General features: G+C 42.9%; 1 protein-coding gene and 1 long non-coding RNA gene across 3 annotated transcripts in view; one reads left to right on the top strand and one right to left on the bottom strand.

The window, feature by feature from the left end:
* The window catches only part of PROX1 (prospero homeobox 1), a 53,578-nt gene extending 33,320 nt beyond the window's left edge, over positions 1 to 20,258 (bottom strand). Inside the window, exons 1-3 of one of the 2 annotated variants that reach the window (XM_032136886.2) lie at positions 19,768 to 20,258; positions 10,064 to 11,855; positions 3,019 to 3,126 (exon numbers count right to left, since the gene is read on the bottom strand). In XM_032136886.2, coding sequence (XP_031992777.1) covers positions 3,019 to 3,126; positions 10,064 to 11,788 — 1,833 coding nt within the window. In that variant the 5' untranslated portion in view covers positions 11,789 to 11,855; positions 19,768 to 20,258. The remainder of the gene's footprint in view (positions 1 to 3,018; positions 3,127 to 10,063; positions 11,856 to 19,767) is intronic. The other variant, XM_058430730.1, reaches the window with a different exon arrangement.
* Positions 20,259 to 20,857: 599 nt separating this feature from the next.
* The window catches only part of LOC116457590 (uncharacterized), a 188,360-nt gene continuing 181,303 nt past the window's right edge, over positions 20,858 to 27,914 (top strand). The window contains exon 1 of the long non-coding RNA XR_004245051.2: positions 20,858 to 22,163. This is a non-coding gene — a long non-coding RNA (uncharacterized LOC116457590). The remainder of the gene's footprint in view (positions 22,164 to 27,914) is intronic.

Here is a 27,914-nt window from a genome sequence, read left to right as displayed (position 1 = left end):
CAGGCAGATCATTTGAGGTCAGGAGTTCCAGACAAGCTTCACCAACATGGTGAAACCCCATCTCTACTAAAAAAAAATACAAAAATTAGCCAGATGTGGTGGCATGTGTCTGTAATCCCAGCTTCTTGGGAGGCTGAGGCAGGAGAATCGCTTGAACCCAGGAGGTGGCGGTTGCAGTGAGCTGAGATTGCACCATTGCACTACAGCCTGGGTGACAAGAGTGAAATTCCGTCTCAAAAAAAAATTGAATAAAATAACTTTATTATTTGAAAGAGTACATTTTACTAAAGTTAGGAATTTTCTCCTAGATGAATGTGGCCATGACCAAGTAGAGGCTTGTGTCATTATAACAAGCATTACATGGTCCATAGATAGATGCATATATCTTGTTCCAGATAAATGATGCAGGGTTTCACTTCTGAGAAGATCCTAAGTTCTCTTCCCCAATTTCTCTAGTGATTTCTTGAATGCTGGCCAAAATAAAAGTTTGGATTATATATTCATATATAAAGAAATATCTATTTCTTTCAGCCTTGCAAATAAATACTTGTCTATCTGTATGTCAATGTCAAGCTATATATATGTGTATATGTGTATAGTGAACCCATGCACATGCACATATATGTGTGTATACATTGTCAATATTCACATCTGTGATTATTCTTAATATTGAAGAAATCCCAGAATGCTCTGCCATTGTTTTCTGGAAAGTCTCTGGACCATGTTGCCTGGACTATCTTTCCCTTTCTATGCATGGCTTTCTACTCTTATCAGTGTAAGCTCGAGGAATACAAATTCATTTATTACTAACCAAAGAAAAAACATAACTAGGAAAGTTAAAAATGTATAATTCCTTCCAAAAATAAAAGAGGAGTGACCTTCAGTGATTTTCTGCTTTGCCTGATATGTCCTACTGTTTCCCCTCCATTAGAGTGGATAATTGGTATGTAACCAGACTCACAGATACTTTAACAGCCTTCTCTTCCAGTATGGGTAAGGTATGGATAGAATCAACAATCTGAATATTAGTGCTTTTGAAGATAAAATATTCACCCAGGTATTCCATTGTTACCTACACAGAGTCAGTGGTTATTTGCAAAGCTGAATTGCTAGGGGCATTCTAGAGGAATGGGAACAGTTTCTTGTTGCTTTGTATTGCATGGTATTTATAAAGCTACAGATCAATAATCTTCCCCACTTGCCACCACACACCACACACATGCACGCATGCTTGAACTCTCACAAAAAATGAATGCTTCTAATATTGACATCTACCCTTGGGTAGTGTTGGATCAGAGTGGCTGCTGTTTCCCACCCTCCAGGTGGCTGTGTTTCCATGGTGGGTGAGTGATACCTATGTGTGCAGTTGGTAAAGCTCTTTGGCCTACTTCTGGGTGAAAATTGCTATGCAAAGAATATAAGTTATTGTCATTATTATTTCACAACACTGCAGATCATTGCCCTAAAAGGAATGAGTAACATGGACATCTGCACACACAGATACACACACACATATATGTGCACACAATAACCCTTTTCTCCCTGTCCTGCATGTCCCCTCCTAGAACTACAATGTTGGGAGGATTCCCTGGAAGACAAACTTTACCAGTTTCTACTAGACTCTAGAAGCTGGTCAGTCCTCAACCAGGTGACAAATTGCCCTCAATTTGTATGTTCTAGATTGTCCTTTACAAAGCCCAAACCCTTTTCCCGGCCTCTGTGTCACTCACCCTTGTTTGTGCTTACTTAGTCTTAACCAGACATTTACATGATGGACTTTCCCTGCCTCCCCATCTTGCCCAGTTTGTTGGCGCCAAACAAGGAGAAAACAGGCCTTCCACTTAAGGAGCACAGCCAGGGAAGGAGAAAGATAAAAGGCTGAAGTTGATACACAATTCAAAAGCAAACAGGAGGGAAAACAGAACTTTTCTTATAAGGCCAAATAAAACACCAGTGAAGGAAACTGAAATGAGTTGGCCTGCAAAATGGGGCCAGTGAAGCCACTTGGGCATCAAGCACAAAACAAGCTGCGTGCGGGGAGCGGTGAAAGAGCGAGTGTGTTTTGGCAGCTTGTGAGTTCTCCATGGCAGAAAGAAGAACTTGTACATATGGGGGTGGGCAGGGGAGGGGTGGGGAAAAAACACCCACCCCTAATAAACTAATCTCAGCTAATGTAGTGTTTATCAAGTTCCTGGGATAATGATACCATGTGTGTCATTATCATCATCAAAACCCAATCTATGTTTTAAAAAGTTACAGATGATTAACACAACATCAAGTTGATGCAAACAATTACTTAAAACCCACACGCAGACACAGACACACATACACACACACACACACGCATACACACACACACACACAGAACCAGGAGGTCCCAATATTCTGTAGAATGAGGGAGGCTGCAGCTGTAGGCCGACAGCTTTCATATCCTCATTTGAATAATGTGTCCTGAATCTGTCACTTTATTCATTCTCCTTATGCTCAGTGTACTCTACATCAACAACAAATTAAGTTGTAAATAAGAGACAATCATCACTTTTGTTTTTAAGCAGCTACTGCATAGAGAATTTCAATGTACGCTCCTTTTCGACAGGGGGAAAAAGAGGTGCTAGAGTTTGCTTTCATAAGCACAAATATGGGGAAACCAACAGAAACAAAAACAGAAACAGTTTACTCTTGCTGAGGGGAGGGAAAAAACATTCTCTAAAGCACATCCATCCATTACCAGCTGACATTTCTTCAAAGAAGCTACTCAAACATATAAAGACAGAGGCTAAGTTTTTCAGACTACATTGGAAACCCATGCAACTTATTAACACCAGTCTTTCAGTCTTAATACACAAGTGGCATCTTTGCTTAACACACCTTTAGACAAAAGGACAAGTGCATTAAATCAATTATAACACAGGTGTAGGAATAAACCAATTCCACATTCATCTCCATTAAATTCCGGGAGTCCAAATTACTGCCACATGCATAGAAAATGAAAAAATTAAGAATAAAAAAAGTCCCTACCTTTACATCGGAGAAGTAGGTCTTCAGCATATTGGAGCTGGGATAACGGGTATAAAAAAACATGAGCTTTGCTTTTTTCAAGTGATTAGGTGACAATCCTTCTTGCATGTGGGATGCAATTGGTTAAGGAAAAGAAATTCTGTAAGCACAAGGACTCCCATCTCCCTCCCTCCAGTCTCCACCTCCATAGAGTCTGGGGGTCCACCAAGCTGCCGTGGGAGTGCTGGAAGGTATATGACACTGGCTATCGCATCCATTGCTAACTTGCTGCCGTTTGCTCAGTGACCGTCGCCTGTCAGAGGTTGCCACACGCAATGGTGAGGATGCACAACTGAGTTGCAGAATCTTGGCTACTTTAGGGTGAGGATGGCAAAGTATTTTCCTTGCTTTAGGTTGGTAGGCTATCTATACGTTCACTTGTTGCTAAGCAGACAAATGCACCCAACATGTACTATACAACTCTTGTCATAAGAGGTTTTTTTTCTTCCTTGCAATTACAATTCTGTTTGTTCTTCTCTCCACACTCTGCAGTTTAAAGCAAATTATTCTACTAATGTACATGAAAATATAAAATGCATTATTTTGAACACTGTTATGCAAGTTTCACATTTTACCTTTTAGTGTTAATCTAATGGAGCATCTTGACTCACTTGCTTTTTATCTTATTGTGTCCTTTTAATTGTTTCCTTTTAAATAATAGCTAAAACTTGGGAAGAGTAGTTTTGGCATGGAGAGGACAGGGAGGGGGTTGTTGCTTTTGTGAAAGCAACGGTCCAAAACTAAATACAATTTGCCTGTCTTGGATTTATAGTTAACTCCTTTGAGAGTGACGCAGTAGTTGGGGCTAACAAATCAATACATGTGGGTTAGCAGATCAATAAATGGCCACTTACCCAAAATAAGAAGGCCTATTTATCTGGAAACATCATTACCTTTTAGATCTGTAAACAGCAGCAACTAAAACAGTTCCCAAGAGAATGTGAGGCTAACCATAACAATCCAGGCTTCCTGATTCTCCCCCAGATTCTTGGCACTCCTCAGCAGACTCAGAGCTGGGATGGCTCTGGTCACATCTGTGCCGCAGCCTGGCCCTGCCATTTCCTCAGCAAATTAATGGCTTTATAATTTATCAGAAATGAAGATGCACGTGGAGAAAATCAATGTGGTCCCCCACAAGGTCAATTAAGGGTCCTTCCTAGAAGCTTCTCTAAGGATTTTCTCTTAGAAGAGTGTCTGAGAAAAATAAGAAAAAAAAGAAAAGAAAGTGTGCATGTGTGTGCAAACACACACACACACACACAACTACCCAATAAAAATTTCACCCCTTAGGCAAAAATGTCAAATAAACACAGATATTTAGGAAAGGTAAAATTTTCCAAATGACCTTCATCAAGTCTAGCATGACTAATCTTAAGAATGGAGGGAAACCAGAAAGTTACTAGAGAAGCATAACCAAATTAATATGGATAAGCTCTTGACTACTTATAACAGGGTGTTTAACCAAATATTCTGCTGAGAATTTGTTCAATTAACATTCCCTTTAATATCCCACGCAATTTTAAAAAGATCACCTTGGTCTATAAACAGAAAAGTTAAGTAGTGCAGGTTTTTTTTGTTGTTGTTAAACTGAAAATAAACACTAAAGAAAGAAATTTTGATTTTATATCTGTAAGCCAAAGCAGCTTAACTGAACTTGTGTTTTTGTTTGAGATCCTTAATGATTACAAAGACGATAATTTATGACTGACATACTTCTTGTGCCAAGGAGAGGGCTGAAAGGCCCTCCAGTAACCTCCATTAGACCGATACAGAAGACTAAAGGAGCCCAGCACACTTCAGGACCATCTGTCCAAATGGATAAGTGAAATAATAGTTGCAAGCTGTCTGCTACTGCCTTGTGATAAGAGTTTTAGGCAAGTCCAAACTTTGACAGACACTCTCAGATCTGGGTTCTAATCTTTTCTTTCAGATGGCTACATTAGGACAACGTCATGCATTTAATTGGAAGTCACAAATCTTTTAAATTTTGGTGTCATACAAAATACAAAGTGTTTTTCTGTGTTTCTTAGATGGGCACTGAGCTACCAAAACTTCCTGAAGCTTTTAATACATCTAAATTATGCTAAGATATTTTCATTCTTTTTATCTAAAAAAGGTAAAATATCCATTTTATTTTGATCAGTATTTAGAGGCTTTTTATCTAACAAAAAATTATTCTGATTTAGATTTCTCAAGTTCATTTTTGCTTTAAAATGTTTCTTGTTGGTAATACTTGGAACTGATCAGTTGAGATGGAACACAGAATTAATCTTTATCTCTTGCTTATTGTGTAATTAAGATAAAATTCCCGTAAAATATATGTTTCTAACAAACTATTAAAAATAACTAATGAAACATTTAAAAGGCAACAGTTAGATAATCCTTTTTTTCTCCTCAAAATAAATCTGAACTGACCAATTGGTTAATTTCCCTTTTAAGTGCTTGTGCTGAAAAGCAACTGTTCTTCCAAGAAAGCACTAGCTGTTTCCAGGATACTTACACACGCACAATGAGTCATGATGGAATAGATTCAGTAAACATACAGCTGTACTGAACACGAGCTAAGCTCCATTCAAGGCCAGGAAAGAAAATGAGCACAAATAAATATTAAGGAGGTAAAGGGGAGTGGGGTGAGGGGGGATGGAACGCAAACAAGATCTGTCCCAGCAGCTCATGTGGCTGTGCCTCAATTCTCTTAGCCATAGCTTTGTGAAGACAGATGACATTCAATTCTATGTGTAATGCAAAATAGACAATAACTGCTGAAACTTGAGACAGCTGCCAGGTGTAAAAAAAAAAAAAAAAAAAAAAAAGAAAAAAGAAAAAAAAAGAAAAGATGATAAATCCATAAATTAATGAAAGACATCTGCTCGGGAATATAAAAGATCAGAGAAGCAGGGTACTGCAGCTGAACGTAAAGCAGTGTTCAAACAACCTGAGAATCTAAGTGTTGTCTGTTTACCAAGTACAATATAACCTTACCTAAACAGCAGCCACGGGAGGAGCAGCGGAGGCAGCAAAAAGGCAAATGGGAGAATAATAGGCTGTGAAAGCCGAGGAAGATAATTCTTTTTTTCCAGCTAAACTCTGGATTGTAGCTAGAGATTGTACGTGCTGCAGTTCCCAGCAAATGGGTTGAGACTACTTACATTTTCCGAAACATTTGAAACCTAAAGAATTTTAGTTCTGCCTTATTCCCTAATTTGCTAAGTTTCTAAGAGGTTTTCCCCCTAGAAACCAAAATGGGGAGAAAAGATCTAAACTCTCTCACATAATGATAGTGATAGAGCAAGTTGTTACTCCCACTAGGAAGTTCACCATAATTGGAAGTCTGTGTAGTGTATGGAAATTTTTTTTAAAATGTACTTCCTTTATAATTTTTTTCAGGGGAGGGGGGTAGTTTAGGAGCCCAAAGTCTTTTAGTCTTTAATCTACATGTTTCGCTCTAGCTAATATAAGTACTATAGCCTCCACAAGACTTCTAAAAATGTATAAGATCAATTTCTATGGATTGTTTCAAATTTCAGAAATTCATTTCTAATCTATGTTTCCTGGTTGGATTTTAATTTCAAATTACTAAACCATTTTCCTTTCTAAACTTCAAGTCTTTCTAACATTCTCCCTAAAAGTTGAGTGGAAAAAGCTGGGTGTTTCAGAGAACAGGCTCAATTTCTTCACCTGCACATCTTAACGGCTTATACTACTCCTCTTGTGCTTTAATTGGGTGCATGCAAATGTTTGGGGCCTAAACAAGGCTATTTTTCTTGAGATGCAAAGAGGATGAATGACAAGGAACGTCATGAAGAAAAGCAATTGGCTGACTGTTTCTTCTGGAATTTGAATAAAACTTAATATTTGATTAAACAGATTCATTTGCAAAGATACTGAACATATTTTTAAAATCCAAGACATGAGCCCTTGGAGCAGGTGCACTGAAATTCAGTTTAACTTGCATACACATTCACTATTTCCCTTTTACTAGATGGGATAATGAGGTAGTGTGTTCTATCCTACAGAACATATATGTTTAATATGGTGAATGTAGAATGGGTTGATCTGATAGCTGGTGTTCTTAATAGTTCTTATCTTAGCTACTTTGTTCAAAAAACAGATGGTACCTTTTGGAGTGGGAGAGAATTGTTCCTGAAAAATTAAATTATACGTAACAGTTTGGAAAGCCATGAACTAAAAATAAAAACATAATAATAGCAATCACAGTGGTACCATTGCATTGCATTTCTGCTCATTTCTATTGATCTTTTCAAGGAATAACTGTACAACAAGTTCATATATGGCCTCGTATCCCTAAAATTGAAGTAAGACATCACTCACTGTGATTCCCAGAGATTTCTTCAAAGTAAAAGCTTGAGAATTTTGCCTACACACTAACAGTTAAATCAAGGGAAGAACACACTGCCATACAGAGGTGGAGACAGGAGAAAAGTGGGCCCAATCTCTCTACAAACCAACAGATCGTCACTGGTTTCAGAATTGTGGGAACTATAGAAAAGGTTGTTTGCCTATATTATTCTTCCTAAGAAATAATATACCAATGAGATAAATGGTTAAAAGTGCAATGTATTAATAATAGAGGGGGGGAAAGAATAGGAGCATAGAAGGCCAAAAGGTGGAAAATGTAATCACTAATTGCCACGAGAGGCCAAAATTATTTAGCTATATGAAAGAAACAATTCTGGGTGTGAGCAACTAACATTTCATATGAACACAGGTGTTTCCCAACAGAATCACCGCTCGACAGAAACTTATGCTGATAGAAGAAAGGAGAAGTCATGCCTCTGAAGAAGAAGCAACTATATTTTCTTTAAAGCCTTTGATATGTATCAAAATAAAAGGAACTTCTTTCAATTCAAATCCTCAAAATTCCTCCAGGGATTTGGAGAGGTTGAGACAATGAACATAGCCAACACTTAAAGCAATCTAAAAGATTTTTTTCCTAGAAGACTAAACTTTAAAAAACAAAAAGCACAGCCATAATTATAATGATCTGGTTATAATGAAAAGTCTAATTTAAAGAAAAACCATAAACTGGCATCTTGAACTAAAGAGCTTAGTGTGGACTTATAGGAGTTTTGAAACCTGGCATTAAATCTTTAAATATTCACCAAAACTGGCATGCATGTCACTTTGCTCTGTGTGTGTGTGTATCTGTGTGTATGTGTACGTGTGTGTGTGTGTGTGTGTGTGAGAGAGAGAGAGAGAGACAGAGAGAACCCACTATCACAGCTACCTGGTTCAAAATAAAGAGATCTCTGGGGTGCAGTGGGGTCTTAGCCCTAGACATTAGCCTTACATGAACCTCTGAAGGTGCTCTTTTTGCAAAGGGCACAAAAACCGTTCAAGCCATTGTGTCTTCTTAGTTTTCCTTACTCATCACCAACAGCAATATTCCAATCATTTTGATCAATATTTACTGCCTGCTTATAATATGTAAGGCATGGTTCTTGGTGCAGCTTTGATTCATGGCTGGTGGATTGAATTTTAGATCTTCAAAAGGTCAAAGTGAAATCAACAACCCAGCTAAAACTCCATTTCTACATATCTGTAGAAATCTCCCACGTCTTTCTCTTCCCTTTCTGTTACAATGTTCTTCTCCTCTTGCTCAGTATAAGAGAGACTCCATGTTTAACTGCCCAAGCAGGTGTCATGATTAGGGCCCTAGTAGTTCACCCTATCAGAAATCTACACTATTATCCTGAGAGCTGGCTTGAAGTACAACCTCCACTAACCAGGAAAACATATTTCCACCCATAGCTGGGACTTTGCACTTACGTGGCAGCCTCTGGAGTGGGCTTAGATACGAAAATGTCAATCTCTAGTCATCAAGACAATTGCTCAAAATCCTAAATTTAGTCACAGCCAACTTAATTGCTAAATTTTATATCCATCTGGTTATTTATTATATAAGAAACATGCCTCCACCTGCCCCCAAATGCTACTATTCTATTACTCCCAAAAGACGAACGACCACAAGATTTTTAAACATTTACAGAAAGAACCGATATACAGAGAGAAAAAAAAATCTTCAGTTAAAAATAGCTGGAGTTCGGGATAGGCCTAATTAAAAAAAAATATAACTGTTATCTCTACATAAAAGTCAGTTTCAGAATTTAAAAGAATCATAAAAAGAGGCATTTTTAAGTCGAATACAGCTGAGTTTTATATTTAATTGTGCTCTCTTGCTTTCCAAAATAATTTGCTTTGTGTATGTTGGGACAAAAGATTTCTGTGTATGGCTGAACAGAGGTTAATCATGCATAGAGGCAGCTGCACCAGACCCAAAGAACAGACCTTGGGTGAACGAGAGAGAGACCGATGCTGTCTGAATAAATCAGTACCTGTATATTTCCTTAAAAAAAAAAAAAAGTCTCACTTAAAGATGAAAGAAAGACTCTAACTCCCCACCCACATTTTTCTTCCTCCTCAACCTCCCACTTATAAAGCCCTCTTCCTAAGATTTCCTTGGGACATCTTTAAACAGACCAGAAGCCTTGCAGATGGTTTACACTGAGAATTCTTCTTACGGGATCTTAGGGATCTGAAAACTGACTTTTCTGCTTACTCTATTATACAACTTACCATCTTTGAAAAATATCTGAGAGTATTCAATCAGTATTTGCAATGAGACCGTTTTCCCATCTCTGAATCTACTTTTTTTTTTTTTTTAAGAGATAGGGATAAGAAGATAATGCAGGAAGAACAGCAGAAAAAAAAACACTGCTGAGAAAGCACATATTAAATAGGAGCTCCTCGAGGCAGTGGACAACTTGTGGAAGCTGCAAAGATGTTGGTTTAGTTTTAAGCTTTTCTGCAATCAGGAATGGCACACGCATGCTGATAAAAGCCTATTCCTTTGAATAATAGGAAAGGTTGCCTTCTTAAGAAGATACTAATACTGATCTACATTACTCTAGATATTGTGTAAACCCAACCTTTTGGGAAACCTTTTTTGGTTTGTTTTTTCCTCGAGGGGAAAATAAAAGGATATTGCACTTCCCGAATAAGGTGAGATTTCAGACATATCTTGAAGATCGCCGCACTCGGACTTTATGAGCGACAAGGAGAGCCCTTCGGCGGTGCTGGGCGGGTGTGCTGGTGAACAAGGGTGGTGGCTCAGGTGGTGAGATGACATCTTGGTCCTCAGACTCGTGGTATCCCTAGTTAAGTCTAAGGATTCAGGAGAGGCTCTGTCTTTTCCAGAGAAGGAGCCGGAGGGAGCACCTAATGGGCTCTGAAATGGATAGGCCATCAAGGGAAGGGGGAAGGGGTGGCGGAAGGTGGACGTGGTGAAGCCTGTGGTGGCAGAGAGAGGCGACTGGTGCAGGGGCTGGTGGTGGCCGCCAGCAGCAGGGCCGGAGGCAGACTGGTCAGAGGAGTTTTTGCGGACAACCAGGGGCAGTGCTTCTGTCTGGTCAGTGGAACTGGCCATCTGCACATTGCCAAAGGTGTCCAGGGGATTCGGAATGATGACGTCGCCAAAGCACTGCAGGCGCTGGTTGGCGGTGTGGAAATTGTGGTTTTCCCCATTGACTGCAAATCTGGCCTGGGGGATCTGGAGAGGTGGGAAGACCTGAGGAACCTGGCGGGAGGGCTTGGCCGAAAAGACTTTGACCACAGTGTCCACAACTTGCGACATGGCAGTGTTCAGTTCTTGTTTCAAGGTCTCAGCCAAATGTTTGCCTTCCGGTTGTAAGGAGTTTGGCCCATGGTCTCTTTCTTTGTTGTTGCCTTCTCGCTTCGGCTTGTTTTCAGCCATTTCCTGCTCTCTGATTAGGGCTCGAGCTCGGTCAATAAACTGTCCTGGGTCTAGCTCACACATCTCATTATCTGACCTTCCGACAGAGTCCTGGGCCCTGGCATCCAGGATCTCCGAGCGCATGCTGTCTTCAGACAGGTTACCATCTTCATCATTTTCCGAATCAGTGCTGTCATAGATTTGGTAGAACTTTTCCTGCAGCTGGCGCAGCTGTTTCTGCATGTCCTCCAGCTGCTGTTTCAGCTGTCGGCGCTCCTCTCGCTTCTGTTCTTTTCGGGCTGAAACCAGCTGCTGGAAACTCTGTTGCTGCTGCTGGGGAAGCTTTTGCTTGCGTTTGTTTTCTCTGTAACTTTCTCGGGGACTCACAGACTGCGGGGCCATCTCTCTTTCATTTTCATTGCCCCTTAATGCCACACTGGGGGAATGGCTCATACCCCGAATTATATTCTCAACCCGGGCGCGCTTTGCTCTCAGGTGCTCATCACATAAGCGATCCATATCAAACTGGCTCATAGTAGGCCTGCCAAAAGGGGAAAGACACTCTGGGGGGCTGTCTCTTGAAGAGTTGCTGCATATATCCTCCTGATGTACTTCGGAGCCTGTACTAGAGAGACCGCTGGCTTGGAAACTGGGCTCCGTGCCACCATTTTTGTTCATGTTATTTTTCAACAGCTGGGAAATTATGGTTGCTCCTGGAAAAGGCATCATGGCATCTTCATACGAGTTCGCCCTCTTCAGCAGCTTGCGGAGTACATTTGACTTTTCCCCATCTGCATGCTGCACCACTGAATACTCAACATCCTGCTCAGAACCTTGGGGATTCATGGCACTAAAAAACGTTGCTCTTGCCTTAGCAAAAAATGCAGATGCTGTCCCTACCGTCCTTTTCACTCCAATGTCAACTCTTCTCCTCTTGGTTTGCCGGCTTAAGAGGGCTGTGCTGTCATGGTCAGGCATCACTGGACGGTTATTGTGCCATCTTCAAAAGCTCGTCAGCTGGGCACAGCTCAAGAATCCCGGGACCCTGGCCAACAGAACAAAAGGACTGATGAATCATTTTCTTTAAATTTCTCCAAATTTCCTGACCTCAATCCTGAATCAAATGCAAAATGCATAGGCTCTGGGATTTATGGCACATTACAATTATTGCAATTTATTATGCACTCTGCTTGAAATGAAACATTTTTAAATATTTCTGCTCCACTGGTTTAAGATGGATTAAGATTAAAAAAAAATAAAGCAAAAACTGCTTAAGCACCAGTAATATGATTCTCTTTCACAAATGCCTAAAATGATACTGTTTATCTTCGGAAGAAACAGTAGATTATAAGAACACAGCCTCTGACAACCAATTGATTAAATTTTGGGCATTGAGATTCATATTATAAGAAAGATGAAAGTGCTCTATACTTAAGAAATATGGTTAAATTTTGAGGCTGTGAGAAATTCACATGAAAAATTGCGTTTCTGCATTACAATTATTGTGGTTTTAATGCTATTAAAGGAAAAGGACTCTAAAATAAATGCAAATATATAATAGAGAGCTTTTATTCTTGAATTTTAAAATATTTTTGTCATATGTAAAATGGGAAAGAGAACACTCTTAGCAGCAGCATCTTTCAAACATAAATGGTCAGTTTAGCATTGAAATAAATGCACAATAGTCATTTTACAAGTCTGCTTATTTAGCTTAGCTATGCATTTTTTACTTGTAAAATCGTACGTGAAGATTATATCTGTTGATATATCTTAATGTAACTATAAGAATATTTATACATTTTCATGATGTTCTTTTAATGACAAATTATTACAAAGTTGGATTCACTGCAAAACAAGGCTGTTACCACATTTTAGAAATCAATATGAGGAATAATAAATTATTAACCTAGATAAAGAGAAATATATCTTCAGGACTAGTTTCCTTCTGTTTAAATCTGCCAAAATAATATGTCAAATGCCCAAAGAAACTCTTTAACATACATGATTTGTGAATCTTATTTCCTGTGCCAAATTAAAGGAAAAAAACAGAAAAAAACTGGAAGAAGATTTATAAAGAAGAAAGAAAATAATGTCCATCAAATGTGTGAGAAAGGGAAATATTTCTTTGTATATGAACTTCCATTGTTTCTTGGAAACACAATATAAAAAGAGAACATCCTTCTTTGCATTTCATAAAAGGCACTTGACATGTTGTGTAACTTATTAACTAGTGATGCTAATCCCAAATTTTGTAGACATATAAGATGTCACATCTTTTTGTTTATAATTAACATTTTATGAAGAAAATGAAAATATTTTTTTCACATTGGGTTTATCTAATATTAAACTTCATGTTGGCTTAACAGAGCACATCTTCACAATAACAGGGTCCATTGCCAAAGGCAGCGTGCAGAGTGTCTGGAACGGCTCCCATCTCTTTCGGTTCACCTGTAAAAACATCTACGTGCTCCCTAGGACTGCATCTGTGGCTAGCTTTAAAGAATGACTATCCATGCAAATAGGCATAATTTCAGCATGAAATAACCTGTAAAAATCAAGAAAATGCTCAATGCTTAGATGGCAACAATATGTATATATTTTTTAAGTGACAGTGATTTCCTCATGCAATCTTTGCTCCTGGTTTCTATAGAAAGATAAAACATTTTAAAAGAGCCTGCTTTAGGGTATCATGAAAGCAAAATGATACCTCTTTTTATATATATATATGTTTTTTGCATGCTTGAGAATGAAATACTTTTTGCATGCTTCAGGATAAAATTTCCTGAACTTAGAATGGAGATGGAGTTCTCAATAACTTCAACATTGGGTTCAAAATTGAATTCAGAATGATTGAGACCCTTTCAAACACTAATAATAAAATTGGTTTCAGGAATACAAAAATGCAGTGACAAATACTACACAAACACATTAGATCTGATAAATCAGGTTAGCTGTCAGATGACAGAAAGAACAAGGAGAGGCTGAGACAAGAAAAAGGATGAATCATTTCAAAGCTCTGTTAATCACAGAAACACTTGCATGGGGGGGGGGCGGTTACAAGGAAGACTTTTTTCTGTGTGTATATCACCTTCCCCAAAATAGAGCTTATTGCCCTTATTTTTAAATTTTACATCTTTTCTATTTGTATGCAAATCCTTTTCTCTTGACTATCACCTGCAAAGCACATGGATCTCCAATCAAAACGTCAAACAAACTTTTTGCAGTATTTTTTCTCTCCCTGTTCACCTTAACACTCAAACTGGACTTTCCTCCTGCCATCCTTGCTATGGGACGAGCACCTCTGCCACAGAGGCTTGGAAAGGACAGACTGGTGTCGCTGATGAGCACAAGGTCATCCCCAGGCATCCTTCCTTTTCCAACTGCCATTTACCTCTGCGTCAACTGCACTTCCTCTCATCTAGCCTAGGTATCAACAGCTGCATCCCTGCCCCATGCTGGAGCCAAGAGGAGGGCTGTGCTCTTCCTAAGGTGGAAAGAAATGCTTGTGGAGTCTGTTAAGAACAAGATATAACTCCCTTGATATTCACCAAACTAAACTAATTTTGTAATTCTATTTCAGTCAACATTTTTAGATTAAATAACGATTTGTATCTGTCTTGGGCTAAAAGAATTTAAATACTTTTAGGTCTTGTTGTAAAATGTCCAGCTGGAAAATAACAAGACAAAACAAATGGGAAAAATAAGATAAATTATATAATCCAAGACAAGGCATTATATTAATAGACACAAATAAATATATCTCTCCATATAGCTTAGACCTAAATTTAGAAATAAAAGTATAGTGGTAGCACACACTGGAACCATAACCCATGGAAGCTATAGGCATGATTAAATAATAATGACTGGTTGACACAGCACTTTATTAGCATCACATTTCATAAACAAGATATCTATATGAATATATTTACCACATAAGAAAATGTACTGTTACATTACCATAATATAAATTAAATCTCTTAAAAGCATTTTCCAAGTGCTTCCATGATATTCCAGTTCAGAATTTAAAGGAAGCCATGGAATGACTTTATCATTGATATTTTTTAAACTCCTTTATTTCTCAAGATATGTATTAAGCCATCATGTTTCAACTGCAATTATTATTGATGCATATCATATTTGCATTTTAACATTAATTTTCAGTTTCACTAGGCAATATGAAGCTTTTGATCAACACTGGTGGATGTCCAAATCAGCAAGGATGCAGAAAAATACTGATGAGAATTTGAACCCAAATGTATTATTGATCAGATAGACTTACTCTATTCCTGTAAACCCCTCTTTAATTAATGTGAAAGTCTATATAGAGTTTTTCATCATTAAATATTTTGTTGCATCACTTGGCATATAACCTACATAAATGCTTTAGTAATTCTTATACAATGCATATCTTAACATAGCATATTCCTGCCAGAAAAAGATATTATAAGAATAAACATCCAGGTATAGTCAAAACGGGTTTTAACTACTCCAAAAGAGTCTTCTTTAATATCTGAATTATCTGACGTTCTCTTTAACATGGAAAATTCTAAGGAAACTGATGACTTAAGGTTAGGAGGAAAGAATTTTCAGTAAAGAATTTCAAAGAACACTGCAACGTGAAGTATAAAGTGGTTAAGTGCTCTACTTTAATAAAGAAGTTATTTCGGGGAGGAGGATTCAACTTTTACTGCATCTATCTGGAGTCCAGATTCTGGACAAAGAAGTGTTTCATTATGGTAATTATCCAGATAGTTCAGACAAATCTTTTATGAGGCAGGGAGAGTGTAAGGTTGGCATGGTTTCCTGCTTGGATTATTTAGATGATCTGTCTTTGTCGATAAAATTATTTGAAGAAATTGTGCAAGCCTACACTTTACTTCTTTTAGAAAATCATCTTCGGATGGGCCTCTAATCTACTTGGGTCAACCTGGTTATGAAATTTCAAATAGAATATCATTAACAAAGAATATTTCAAATCAATCTGGAAATTGGTGATTCAAAGGGGAAAAATCAGATGATCTGATTTAAGTAGCCCCTGAATCATTAAATTGTCCCCTTCACTACATTCAAGAATTTGTTTCTGCTAATTAGCAACTTCTTCTTCAGAGATATTGGAGATATTTCTGCTCCCTATCAGGTTAAGAAAACCTTTGATATTTATTTTGAAGAACTCACTTGACATTAGTTAATACCTAAATTAACTAAGATTGCATTATCAGGTTTTTAAATTTCCTGTCATAATATACTTCTCAAATCATTTAAGATTTCATTTAAGATTCTCCCATCCTATCAAAAATTCCACACATTTTTCACCTGCAAAATGAACACAGAACATTTTCTGAGACATGCCTAAAATATTAATTTCTACTTGTTTAAAAATTAACAACTTACAGATAGGTAAATAAGAGACAGTGTGAAATAATCTTGAGAAGATACACTTTTTTCTTTTTGCAGAAAATTGAACTCTTTTAATGTCCTTTGAGAATGCACAGGCAATAAGTCTGAGAAATTCCTTATGTATATGTCCTTTCCAAGTTACACAGATACTTAATTAAAATCCTATAATGATACATCATGCACAGTCCATTTTCATATTATAACATCAGTCACATTTTATAATTTCTTTTGTTAATCTGAAACCTAAAACTTCTTATATTAACATTGCAAATTCAAGACAATCCCTAAAATGATATAAGACATTCATGAAAAGAGGCCTGTTTGAGTTTTAAACAAATAAAGAGAAAGTCTGGCAACTTATAGAATAAGCCAGCTTAGGTTTTAAGATAGCATGTGCTGCTTATAGAGGAATGATGCTAGGAAATGAATAAAGTGAGAACAAAGATGCATGTTATGTATGCATGACTTTTTTTTCCCACAAGGTGGTGATTAAACTAAATAGAATTCTGCATAATGGACACATAAAATATCAATAAGTGCCAAGCACAGATAACTCCTATTAAAAATAAAGCAAATGAACATAGCCATACATCTATGGCATACATTTTAATTACTAAAGAACTTCAAAAGCATCCAAGGAAAGTATTGGGTGTGTGTGTGTTGGGGGTGGGGGGGACGTTAATGTTGAAGTCTACAGAATAAATGACACGTACGATCTCATTTTCATGGAAAAAACAACCACCCAAACACCACAAAACCAATGACCAAAAACCATTTGCCATCTAACCTATTCCTGTGCAACTCAGTCTACAGAAGTAGCCTGTTTAAGGATAATTTTAACAGGTCAAGTTTTAAGAAGCCAGATATAGTGCTTACATTGAATTCCCAACAACTTTCCTCACACATCAAGCCACAGTCCTTAGCTTCACCTATTTTACTATTATATATACATGTCCATGTTTTAACCCACGGACAAGTTAATGTGAATACTCTCGTTTTCCTCCCTCAACACAAAAAACCCATTTCATTTTGGAAATACTCAGAAGTTCTTGCAATAAACTTCCTACAGAACTGACTTCTCACATCTTGCATCAGAATAGAAAAGCACAGTTACCTTCTCATGTACTTGAGATTTTCTTTCTCCATCAAATTCATATCTAGGACATTTGGCACATGTCTGGGACAATGACAGGCTCATTCTACTTTATGAGATTATTTGACATATGACTTGAAAGAGTTTATGTACATACCTATTCTTTCTGGGCAAGGAGAAAGCATGCTTAAAAAGATAAGCTTTAACAACAGTAACACTTTGAAACTGACTTTGGAATTCTTGGCAGTTACACACCACTCATTGCTATCCAAAGCATACACCACACACACACACACAAACACACACACACACACACACAGAGGACAGTTCTCTCTCTCTCTCTCTCTCTGCCGAGCACAGACCTGGGAGATAGGCATAAACTGGTAGGAAGCAAAGGAAAAGTCAGTCTCCCTCCACCTGCTGCCTAAAGTGGGGGTGCTTTGGGCTGACTGGCAGACAGAAGCCTGGGACACAGTCTCAGCAGTAGTCTGCCAATATCCTTAAGAAAAATAAACAAACACATACCAACTTGCCCCCAGCCCCCACCCCAAGAACGCACATGGTAGGGCTCAAAAGAACAACAGCCCAATTCCCATTAGCCCAGACAATCCTATTAACCAGGACAACCATAAATTCATAAACCTCCCCAACCCTCGAGCAAGCATTGTGGTCTAGAGCTGTACAGACACACACAGACACAGAGGAAATTTGCACCTGTCTTTCTTGACACAACACACCTGTCAGGCCCTGCCCATGCGCACTCTGCTAATAGATTTCTGCCTACCTAGTTAAGGAAAGGAAATGAGCTCTTTTTTTTTTTTTTTTTTTTTTTTTTAAATAAGGGAGGGCATGAGTGGAAAAGAGAACAGGAGAAGGGACTCTTCTAGCCTTGACTTTGCAAGGAGGCCACCCTCTGCTTCCTCTGTTTTTATAAGCTCAAGGAGACAGCACAGACCTTCTCGGAAAAATAAAAACAAGCAGGTGAGTTTCCAGCCTTCCCCCAGGCAGAGTAGCCTTCTGGGTTGCCAAGAACAGCAGTTTCACACTCCAACCTGCCTCCTTGAGCTATTTAAGACTAAGCACCACCCCTCCTTCTAGTTCTGTTCTCTGTCTGCCTGGAGGGCTCTCAATTTCCCAAGAAGCTGGGAAGGGGCCAGAGACCTGGGAGTTTGTGGAAAGCTATTTACTCCTCCTTTACCATCCCCACCCTCCATCACTCCACCAACCTTCAGCTTCAGCAGAAGGAGTAATGGGCTGGCAGACCAGAAGAACCAACAACTTGCTAAACTGGACTTTGGGTGATGTCTCCCCCCGCCCCCTGCGTCCCCCTCCTGGTCTGCTCAGGCAAGATAGCAGCTCTTCCCTCCCTCTTCCCGCCCTCCTCACTAGTCTTCCCAGTAACAATTACTCTCACCTCTCCTGTCCTCCCTCCCCAGTCCTCCTAACTGGGGCAAAACGGTAGGTACCACCCAGACGAGACCAGACCGAAGCTGCCAAACACCATAGTCTGCCAGCGATGGCTGGGAGATTCATCGCCTCCCATTTCTGCTGCCCAAGAACCCCCTACTCTTACCCGGACCGCGATCCTCCGGTCCTCCTCGTGCTGGTGCCCCAATCCCACCGCCACGCGACCCCCCGAGCCTCCCGGTGCCGCCTTACCCTACTCAACTTGACCCAGCCCTGGGTCCAGGAGCTCGGAAGAGGGGCGCCGCGCGCGTTTCCCGGGACCCATCACCGCACCGCTCCAAGCCTGATTTCCACAATTCGGCTTCGACAGCGTTTTGAGACGAAAGTAACAGAGCGCCCCCCCACCTCCCTCTCTCCTCCCAGCTGGGGTTAAAAAGGAGAAGTGAAAGGTATGCAAATGACAAGCAAATTGGAAGAGCCGGGAAGAAAGGCAGCTATAATAAACAAGACAAAGAGAAAGGACGAGGGGACCGGCCCCGGAGTTTTAGCCTGGGGAGATCGGAAGGATGGGGTTTGGCGGAAAGCGGGGATCTCCACGAACAAAAAAGCGACCCGGTCCCCCTCGCTGTCCTCTCTCCTGAGAAGAGAGAGCAGGAGAAAGAAGGAAAGGGAGCAAACGCCTCCTCACACCCCAGAAACAGTACACAAAAGGTGACAAGATCAGCGACAAGTCCAGCAACATCAGCCTCCCCCTCATCGCCACCGCCACCCCCAGCCACCAACAGGAAAGAGAAAGAAATAAAAGCCAAGTGGATCACTTACTCTTAGGAACTGGGAGGAGCGGAGCGCTGAGTTCCACCGAGGCTCCCGCTTAGAAACTGTTTAGAGGCTATTTTATTACGATTCATTTAAATAACATCATTTTCTCCTGGGGGGGAAAATGTTTACACGGGTCTGAGTAATGGGAGGCTCTTTTCTTCCCTCCTCATTCAAGAACAAGCCAGTGCAAGTGATTCTGGAAAAGGGGAGGGACTCACGAGGGGAAGAAGAAGATACTTACGCGGTGCAGGGAGCAGTGGGACCGAGCCTCTCTCTCTCTCTCTCTCTCTTTCTCTTTTTTTCCCCCGGCAGAGAGAGGAAAACACGCGCGCGCACACACGGTGATATCTTGCGAGTGATGAATATGATAATTGGACAAGGGACGGTGAGTCTGTGCGACAGCGAGCGAGCGAGCGGGGCGAGTGGGAGAGGGAGAGGGGAGAGAGAGGCGGGCGGGGAGGGGAGATGAGAGAAGAGGAGCAGGGGAGAGGCGAGGAGAGGGAAGAAGAGGAGAAGAAAAGAAGGGGAGCGAAGGGAAGAGGAGAGAGCAGGAGAGGAGGAGAGAGAAGAGCGGAGGAGAGGAGAGAGCAGCAGAGGAGAAGAGAGGAGAAGGGTAAAGAAGAGAAGAGGAGCGAAGCGGAGAGGGAGCAGGCGGACCCGGCGAGAGCTCTTTTGCGCCGCTCTGCTTTCCCCGGCTGCAATGGTGTATTATTTCAGAGCGCTCCCTCAGCTGAGGGCTCCGCTCCACAACAAGATTTACTTTAAGACACAGCTGAAGGAAACAGGAAGACTGCACGTCACAGTCTATCTGACGTACCCGGCCCCAGCACCCAATCGCGAGGCGCCTTCGGATTCAAGGGGGGATAGCAAGGCAAGAGAACTTGGGAGGAAAAAAAAATATAAAAGGGGTGGGGGTGAGGGGCTGGGAAGAGAGGAGGGGAGAGGGGCCCTGCTCTCCCCCTCCCCGGCCTCCATCCCCGGCCCCCACCCCCACCCCCACCCTGCCACTGCTTCGGGACGACTGGATCGCCGCGCCTGGGCCGGAGCGAGCCATCTGCGGGCACTATGCAAAGCGGGAGACGGCGCGAGCGGCGCCCGGCTCACGCTAGCTCTTCCAGGACGCAGGTCCTTTTTTTTTTTTTTTCTTTTTCTTTTTTCATTTCCCAGATACAGCTGATCGAGTTCGCCGAGTGGCCGAGCGAGTGAGCGCTCCTCCGACTTGGGTGGAGGAAGGCACGGAAAAGTATACGGGAGAAAAAGTGGGGGTTTTAGGGGTGGGGGTGGCATAGGAGGAGGGAGGGGGGATCTGCAAATCATTCCACTTTTTAAATGATCATAGGTAGTGTCAAGGATACGTGTCACCCTTGGTTCCTTTTAAAGGGGAGGTGGACAATAAAATACAGGTAGGTTTGGTATTAAAATAATAGGTGCCAGAGGTTTCACATCGGGTCCGCTGCATCTGTTATTAGACGAAGATCAACATTGGCTGAGTCCCAGTTAATCTCCAGTCCAAATTATTAGGAAGAGGAATATTTACCCTTGATTACCTCCGACATTATTTGGATTGTAGGTAAAGCAGCCTTTAAAAATATATATGTAGCAAACATCTGGCGATTACCCTTCACTAATTCACTCGCCCCAGAAAGACCAAAGAAAGCTGTTCAATACAGAATTTACACAGTTTTGACGCCTGGGCAACAAACTTTAAAGTTTATTAGGCAAGAAATTTCAAACGCTTAAATCGCAGGCTCTAACATAAAGCCCTAGAAAATTTACTTTGGTTTGACATTTCTTGCTTGAAAAATAACCAGCAAAATTTCTTTAGATAATGTGGCTCTTAAAGATCTTCTTGGGCTTTGCAAGTTACAAATGCAAGCGAGCCTCAGCCGCAGCTAGAACGTCCCTTTCACCGGGCACAGTAAACGGCTTTTAATAAAGCAGCCGCGTTTATGACCTAAAGATCCTATAAAAGCTGGGACTTGCAAGAGCTGCGAAGCAGAAACATTCATACATAGTCTATTAGACACTCATTTTTGTAAGTAGGAGGAGGACAGTTTTCGTGTGTCCCTCAAATTTAATCAGATCAAAGGTTGAATCATGCTGTGTCGTGACAACAGGGTATTTATGAGGTGTGTTACAAGTACACTGGCCAAACACTACCAATGTCTTCTGCGACACACATACACACACACACACACTCCTTTCTAGGGAATTTACAATTTCAGCCTCAAATCACCAAACCGTAAAGAGGATATTAAGCCCTCCCTTTGAATAAGAATAGCGATGTTAGTATGTCCGAGTCTATCCCGGCAGGAAACTTTTGGCACGAATTTCAAACAGTGACAAGGAGAAAAAAAATTAGGTCGGTCAGATTAGGTGTCGGCGATAAGAAAAGAGATTGCGGGAGCATCCCCAGCCTTCTTCTTTCCCCTTTTGCCGCCCCCACACACTCCCCCCACGCGTCTATCACGGAAACAACACAGAGGAGCGCACACGCACCACTCACACCTCCAACTATTGACTGTTGTATCAGGTGTTCTAACCGGGATGTGACAGTTTAGGCTGGGAGCAGAAATAATCAACATGCCCATTAGATACAGGATAGAATAATGCTTCTATTGGTTGGGTCCCTTCGAGGTAAGCGGGTGTATTGAGCGGGGAAACTTGGGACCTGAGAATGGATCAAAGCTACTTCCTTTCTTATTTTTCGTCCTACTAGTTTTCTTTAAGACTCTTGGTTTGTACATGTAAGTTAGCGCCAGCCCACAAATAAACTGGTAGGAGTAAGGGCTATATACCTTTCCACACCTTAAAACCATCTGCTCAGTTTGACATTTAAAAGGGCGGAGAGCAGAGAAGGAGGAGGGGGGAGTAGGGGGAAGAAAGGAGGCAGGGACAGAGAAAAAGATTCAAACGCGAAAAAAATGGCTTGCACTTTAGCCCACAAGTTTGTGTCAACTGCACATAGCGCTTGAATGCACGTTTTGCACACACCATGCCCCGGAACTGGCGGCGGGAAAAGTTCCCTGAGAAACCCAGTAAGTTCTGTGTCACGCCATGGGGAAAAGCAGGCCTGAGTCGAAGTTGGGGTAACCCGCTTGGCGAACAAGGAAGCTCTCCCACCCCCAGCCTCGGCGGAGGAGGCTCCCGGCTCGCGACGCTCTGCCGCTGCGGTTCGCAGCCCGCATTAGGGCGCAGGAGCGGCGACTTGAAATAGGAGCGCGCGCGACGCTAGGCGAGCGAGATCGGTTCGCAGCCCAGCTCCGTGAGCTGCCTCGGCGCAGCCCTGTCCCGTGTCCTGTCCTCTACTGTCGGGGAGGCGTACAGGCCAGGCTCCTGGCAACCTCTCTTGCTAGAGCTGCGGCATTCTTCTGGGTCTCGGGCAGCCCTGGAGCAAGACTTGAGGCCCTAGCCCCCTATCTCGGACGACTCCCGCTTTGTTTTCTGATAGGGGAGAAGCCTGGAGACGAGGAGTCGCCTAGATATTGGCTCCATCTCTGAAACCAGCCGCCAAGCCTAGGGTTAAGACAACTCCTCCCTCCGCCCCATTTCCAACACAACCCCGGTAACTTAGAAGTTAACCCAAGTTCGGACCGGTCTTGTAACAAACTCTATCCGTGCAGGTTGCATTTACTTATTTATCTGAAGGGTGATCTGTGTGTTCTTAGACAAACTCGCAGTTACCACTCGTGCTTCTTGTTCTGGGTTAAATACACTTCGCCTTGACATTTGCTCGGTGTATGCTCACGCCTCCTGTTCTTTCTTAAAGCGTTTAGGTGGGGGCAGGTGGGAAGACAGTGTGTATAAGTAATTTAAAACCTTACAAACAACTGTTATCAGATCCTAAACAAACCAATTCTGAGAATTACAACCAGATTCAGCTGAGAGGCAAACGTGGACGTGGATTTTGGAGAAGGATGCCTAAGGACTTCCAGGTCAGCCACCCACCACCACCACCACCAGCACCACCACCACCACCATCACTATCAGCACCCTGAGGAAGGGAAGAGAGGAAAACCAACCCCAGGGTGCAGGCCTGCCTGCTGCAGGCTTTCTAGAGGCAAAACTGACTGACGGCCTCTCACTCTCATCTCCTGTGCCCAGTGTGACGCCAAGCCCAACCTGGATTTGTTCTGAATGGGGGGGAAGTGAAATGCCACAAGATCAGTAGCAAGTAGCAGCTGCAGCGTTTTCTCTCCTGGGAACCCCACTGCTTAGAAGCCTCCCGAGTGATGTTTGTTTAACCAACAGCTTTCAAAGTAAACAGAAGCCAATCACTCCAAAGAAGTTGAAATATAACCCTTACAAGAATTTGGATCCAGGGGTGCTGGCAGAAAGAAATTTTTAAAATGATAAAGAACCCGCTCCCAAATGAGAGTCTGCCACATTGCTTTAAGGAGCGCAGAATTGTCATGAAAATATAAATTCATCGAAAGGGCTCTTTACAATAAGTTGACCTCGAAGAAAATCACTCTTCGCCCACAAAGACACACCCGCAGGGATGAGGGGGTTGTCAGTGATTGAAGGGACACACCACTACTTGATTTTATGGAAGTGGGCGAAAACAATCAAAGGGAAGTACATTCCCTGCCCTGGAGTAGAAAAGTGTAGGCTGGGAGCTCTTCGCCGCCAACCCTGGCTTTGCCTCAGGCACCGAACTTTCCAATACCAAGATATTAACAGATGGTGGTGAGCACATGGAGGGCTGCTACTTACATAATTCAGCCACTCCGCCCGGCTGCCCAGAGCCGGGCAAGGAACCCGCCAGGCCGCGCGCCCGCCTTCCGAGGGGTGCTCCCTGACATAACTTGCCTTTCTCCGACCCCATCCAGCGTTTTGAGGGTTAGCATTTGGAGAGGCCGTGATTTAAAAAACCAAACAAAAACAAAAACAGAAATACCCAAAACATTGATTTGGCTGTGCTTTGTCTTCTTCAGTCCATAGTAGCGAAGAAGCTGGAGACCCAAAGGCAGAAACGGAGGGGATGCCTTCGGGAAGAAAGGGGTGCTCGCCCTACGTATCTGGGGGTGCCCGCGAGTGGAATTTACACAATTTACAACGCTATTGCCCACCATCTTTGGTTCCAATCCACATATCTTTTGCTGTCGCTGAAGTACAAAGGCAGTCTCGGGCCGCAGCCCAAGGGGAGTACGGTGGGGTGAGGGTGTGAGTGTGAAGGGGACGCCTTTGCACGCGGGGGCGCAGTGGGCAAAGTTACGCAAAGCCTCTGGGCACCGCTACACTTCCGAGCTGTGGCAGGGTTTTAAGCGCTCGATCCCGCTCACAGGGAGTCCCTTTCGGATGTGTGGCCGCCTGCTGCCTTCACGCCCTCAGCAGCCTCCCGAGAGGCCCTGTCCTTCCTGGTGTGCCTGTGTACCTCCTCCAGTGTGCCAGGGCATGTGTGCTTCCCGAGCCTTCTCCCTGACTGCGACTCGGGGCCGCCGAATCCTGCGAGGAATACGCCAGCGTGTGTTGGAAAAGTTTCGGGTTGGGCAGGAAGGCTGGGAACCTCCTCTCCAGGCACTTGGCGGGAGCGGGGCTTCCTCGCCCGTGGCTTCCTCCTAGAGCCCTCCTCCCTCCCCGGCCCGCCCTTTCTAGCCTCGGCCCCGCGCTAGGTGTCGCGGCCTCTCCGGCCAGAGAGAGCGAGCGCCAGATGCTGCGGCTGCCGCGGCGCCGCGCTCCGCAGAGGGCGCGCCCCTCCTGCCTGGGCGGCCAAGTCGGGGTCCAGGCCGCCCTGCTGGTCCCTCCTCGCCCTGGCCCCGCGGCACTTGCCTCTTCCCGGGCCATCGCAGGGGCTGCAGCCTCGCTCAGCTAGCCTGGGCTCAGTGCACGCCCGGGACGCAGAGGGCAACCACCTGCTCCCGGCGCGCCGCAGAGCCGGGGAACGTCGTGGTGGCTGAGGGACTTCGGCCGCCGCCAAGCCTGCGCTGCCCCCGCGGCCTCTCCTCCCCCGCCGCCCGCCTGTTGCTGCGGGGACAGCCGGTGGACGCACTCGACCTGGGAGGGGTGACTCCCTCCCGGGACCGCGGGAGGGGGGTGCACGTTTGAAGGGATGGAAATCTCCCTTTCTGCCCACCCCCTTTCTTTTGTCAATAACTCTAAGGATGTTTGGCCGTTACTCCCAGCTTCTCTCTCTTTGGTCTTTCATGTCAAGGGTGTGAATTCGGGGGTGCTCCATTTTTAGGGGCTTTGGTGATAGGACTGAAGTTTTCCATATTGTCCATCTTACCAGAAGCTTTTATTCAGGGTGAGGAGTGGGCTAGAAATAAATAGGTGCCGGCCTGACGCAGCGAAAAGAGAAGGACGCTCCCAGTTCGGATGCATTTGGAGAGAGAGTAACTGGAAAGTTGCATTTTGTTTAAATTAGAGCAAGATGAAGTTGAAAGCCAGATTTTTATAATTTTTCTGGTAATATTTCTTTTATGAAGTATCTAAGTGTCTGTTTGTCATCATTTTGAGATCAAAAGGAAAATCCATATGCTGTATAGTTTTTCGAAATTGCTATTTAAATATGTTTTAAATGTTTTGTCCAACGTGGAGTAGGCTGCTTGGAGGCAAGGCTGGTGACAGGAATAGCGGGATGGTTTGATGTGGAGTAGTGCTTCCGAAGACCTGACGAATCATTGGAATCACCGAAGGAGTGTTTTTTTTTTTTTTTTTTTTTTTTTTTTAATAAAGATTTCTGGGCCCACCCCAGTGAGGTAATCAGAAGAAGGACCTGGGAATCTGGGGGTCACCCTGTGTCTTTAATTACTGCTCAGCTGGTTTGTTACTGACTCTGTGACCATGACGGTGTTACTTAATCTGTTTGAGACTCAGTTCTTTTTATCTGTGAAGTGGGGATAATATCCAAATCATAGATTTATTGACAGACTTCTACATGACTGAACTTGTTCAGCACGATTAGTGCTCAATACTTGGAAGGTATATTGCCCCCAAATGTGTGCTGTGTACACTCGAGCTGACATGTATTCTTATAAAGACCTGTTCCTATCCCCAACATTTTGGTGAAGCCAGCTGGATTGTCATGGGATATGTATGTGTTTGCACATTTTAGCTCATGCATAGTTGTCACCTTTACATGCTTTCCCCTCCCCCGCCTTTTAGGCCATAAAATAAATTAGAATTGGCACATTTGGAAGCTAGGCCCTGTGCTCTTGGACCCAGAACTGTCCATCAGGCCTACTGGCAAAGGGGGGAATTTACTAATCTGAAGTCCGCTTCCTCCTCCACCCCACCCCCACCTTTTTTGGCCCTTTCACCTTCCCTGCTTTATAGATGGCAAGCATTTCCTAAAGAAACCGCTGGTCAGACCAATGAAACCACAGGACAAAAAGTTCTCTTCAAAAGGGAACAACAAGAAGGAAAAAAAAAAAAAAAAAGACAACATTCCTAGTTAAAACAAAAGCAAATGTAGATCATATGTTATATGTTTTTACATGTTTGATTCAACAACCTCCCCCAAATCCATGTAAAGTAAAATATAACCTTTCATAAAGTTAAGTTCAAACCAATGAATAGAAGCATACCCCAAGGTGATTAGGGGAGAGCCAGCCAAAGACAGCTGTGAGAAGGGAAAGGAAGCTAGGCAGGAAGGTGCCATGCCCGGCTGTGACTGCAGAAGTAGGGGGAAGAAAGCCGAGGAAATGGAACGGGCTGAAGCAGCAGACAACAGATCAAGAGGGCTGACAGTTTTTCAACTGCAGAGGCCTGTGGGAAGCTTATTAAACATGCCGAGAAAGGTGTTTTGCTGGTACCCTCAAAAGGCTTGAGATAAAGTAATCGTAGATTCCTGGGAGCGGGGGAGTAAAGAAGGGATTACCAGCGTGGGGCGTCGGTGGGCCCAGCCCTTAGTGAATGGACCCCAGGGGTCGGGGTGGGGGCACTGCACTCTCTGAATGAGGGAAAGAGGAAGCATCACCCCTAGATGCCTGTCCTCCAGGTGTCTGTGGTCTTTGGGCAAGTGTGGAAGGTTCCTGCTCTCTAGCTACTCTCTCTGTACCTAGGTGGAAAAAGTCCGTGACTCTAGGGGACAAAAACAAAGGGCGCCCCCCAAAGACTAGAGAGAAACATATTTGGGGTCAAGCTGTACAAAAATGGATGGCAACACCTGGCTTCTCCTCCCCAAGCACCCTCCTGGTGGAAAGAGCTCTGTTCCCTACACTTGTAGGTGGACAGGGGGCAAAGGCCGAGTGGCAAAGGGTGTTGGTGGGTGAGTTGGGGGAGAATGGGATGGGGAGGGCTGGGGGAAGTGTGTCTGCAGAGTGTGAATGGGCGGGACAGGGGTATTGTGTAGCTGTGTGTGGGGGGGGAGGAGCAAGGGAGTGGAGTTACGGGGAGAGAGTGTGGGTGGGGTCTGTTGGGGGAACTTCGAACTGGGGGGCGCGG

This window comes from Hylobates moloch, unplaced genomic scaffold (genome assembly GCF_009828535.3).
Source record: "Hylobates moloch isolate HMO894 unplaced genomic scaffold, HMol_V3 SCAFFOLD_18, whole genome shotgun sequence".
Lineage (NCBI taxonomy): Eukaryota > Metazoa > Chordata > Mammalia > Primates > Hylobatidae > Hylobates > Hylobates moloch.
Note: the sequence above shows the minus strand (reverse complement) of the source record. Positions and strands in the feature narration are given on the sequence as shown.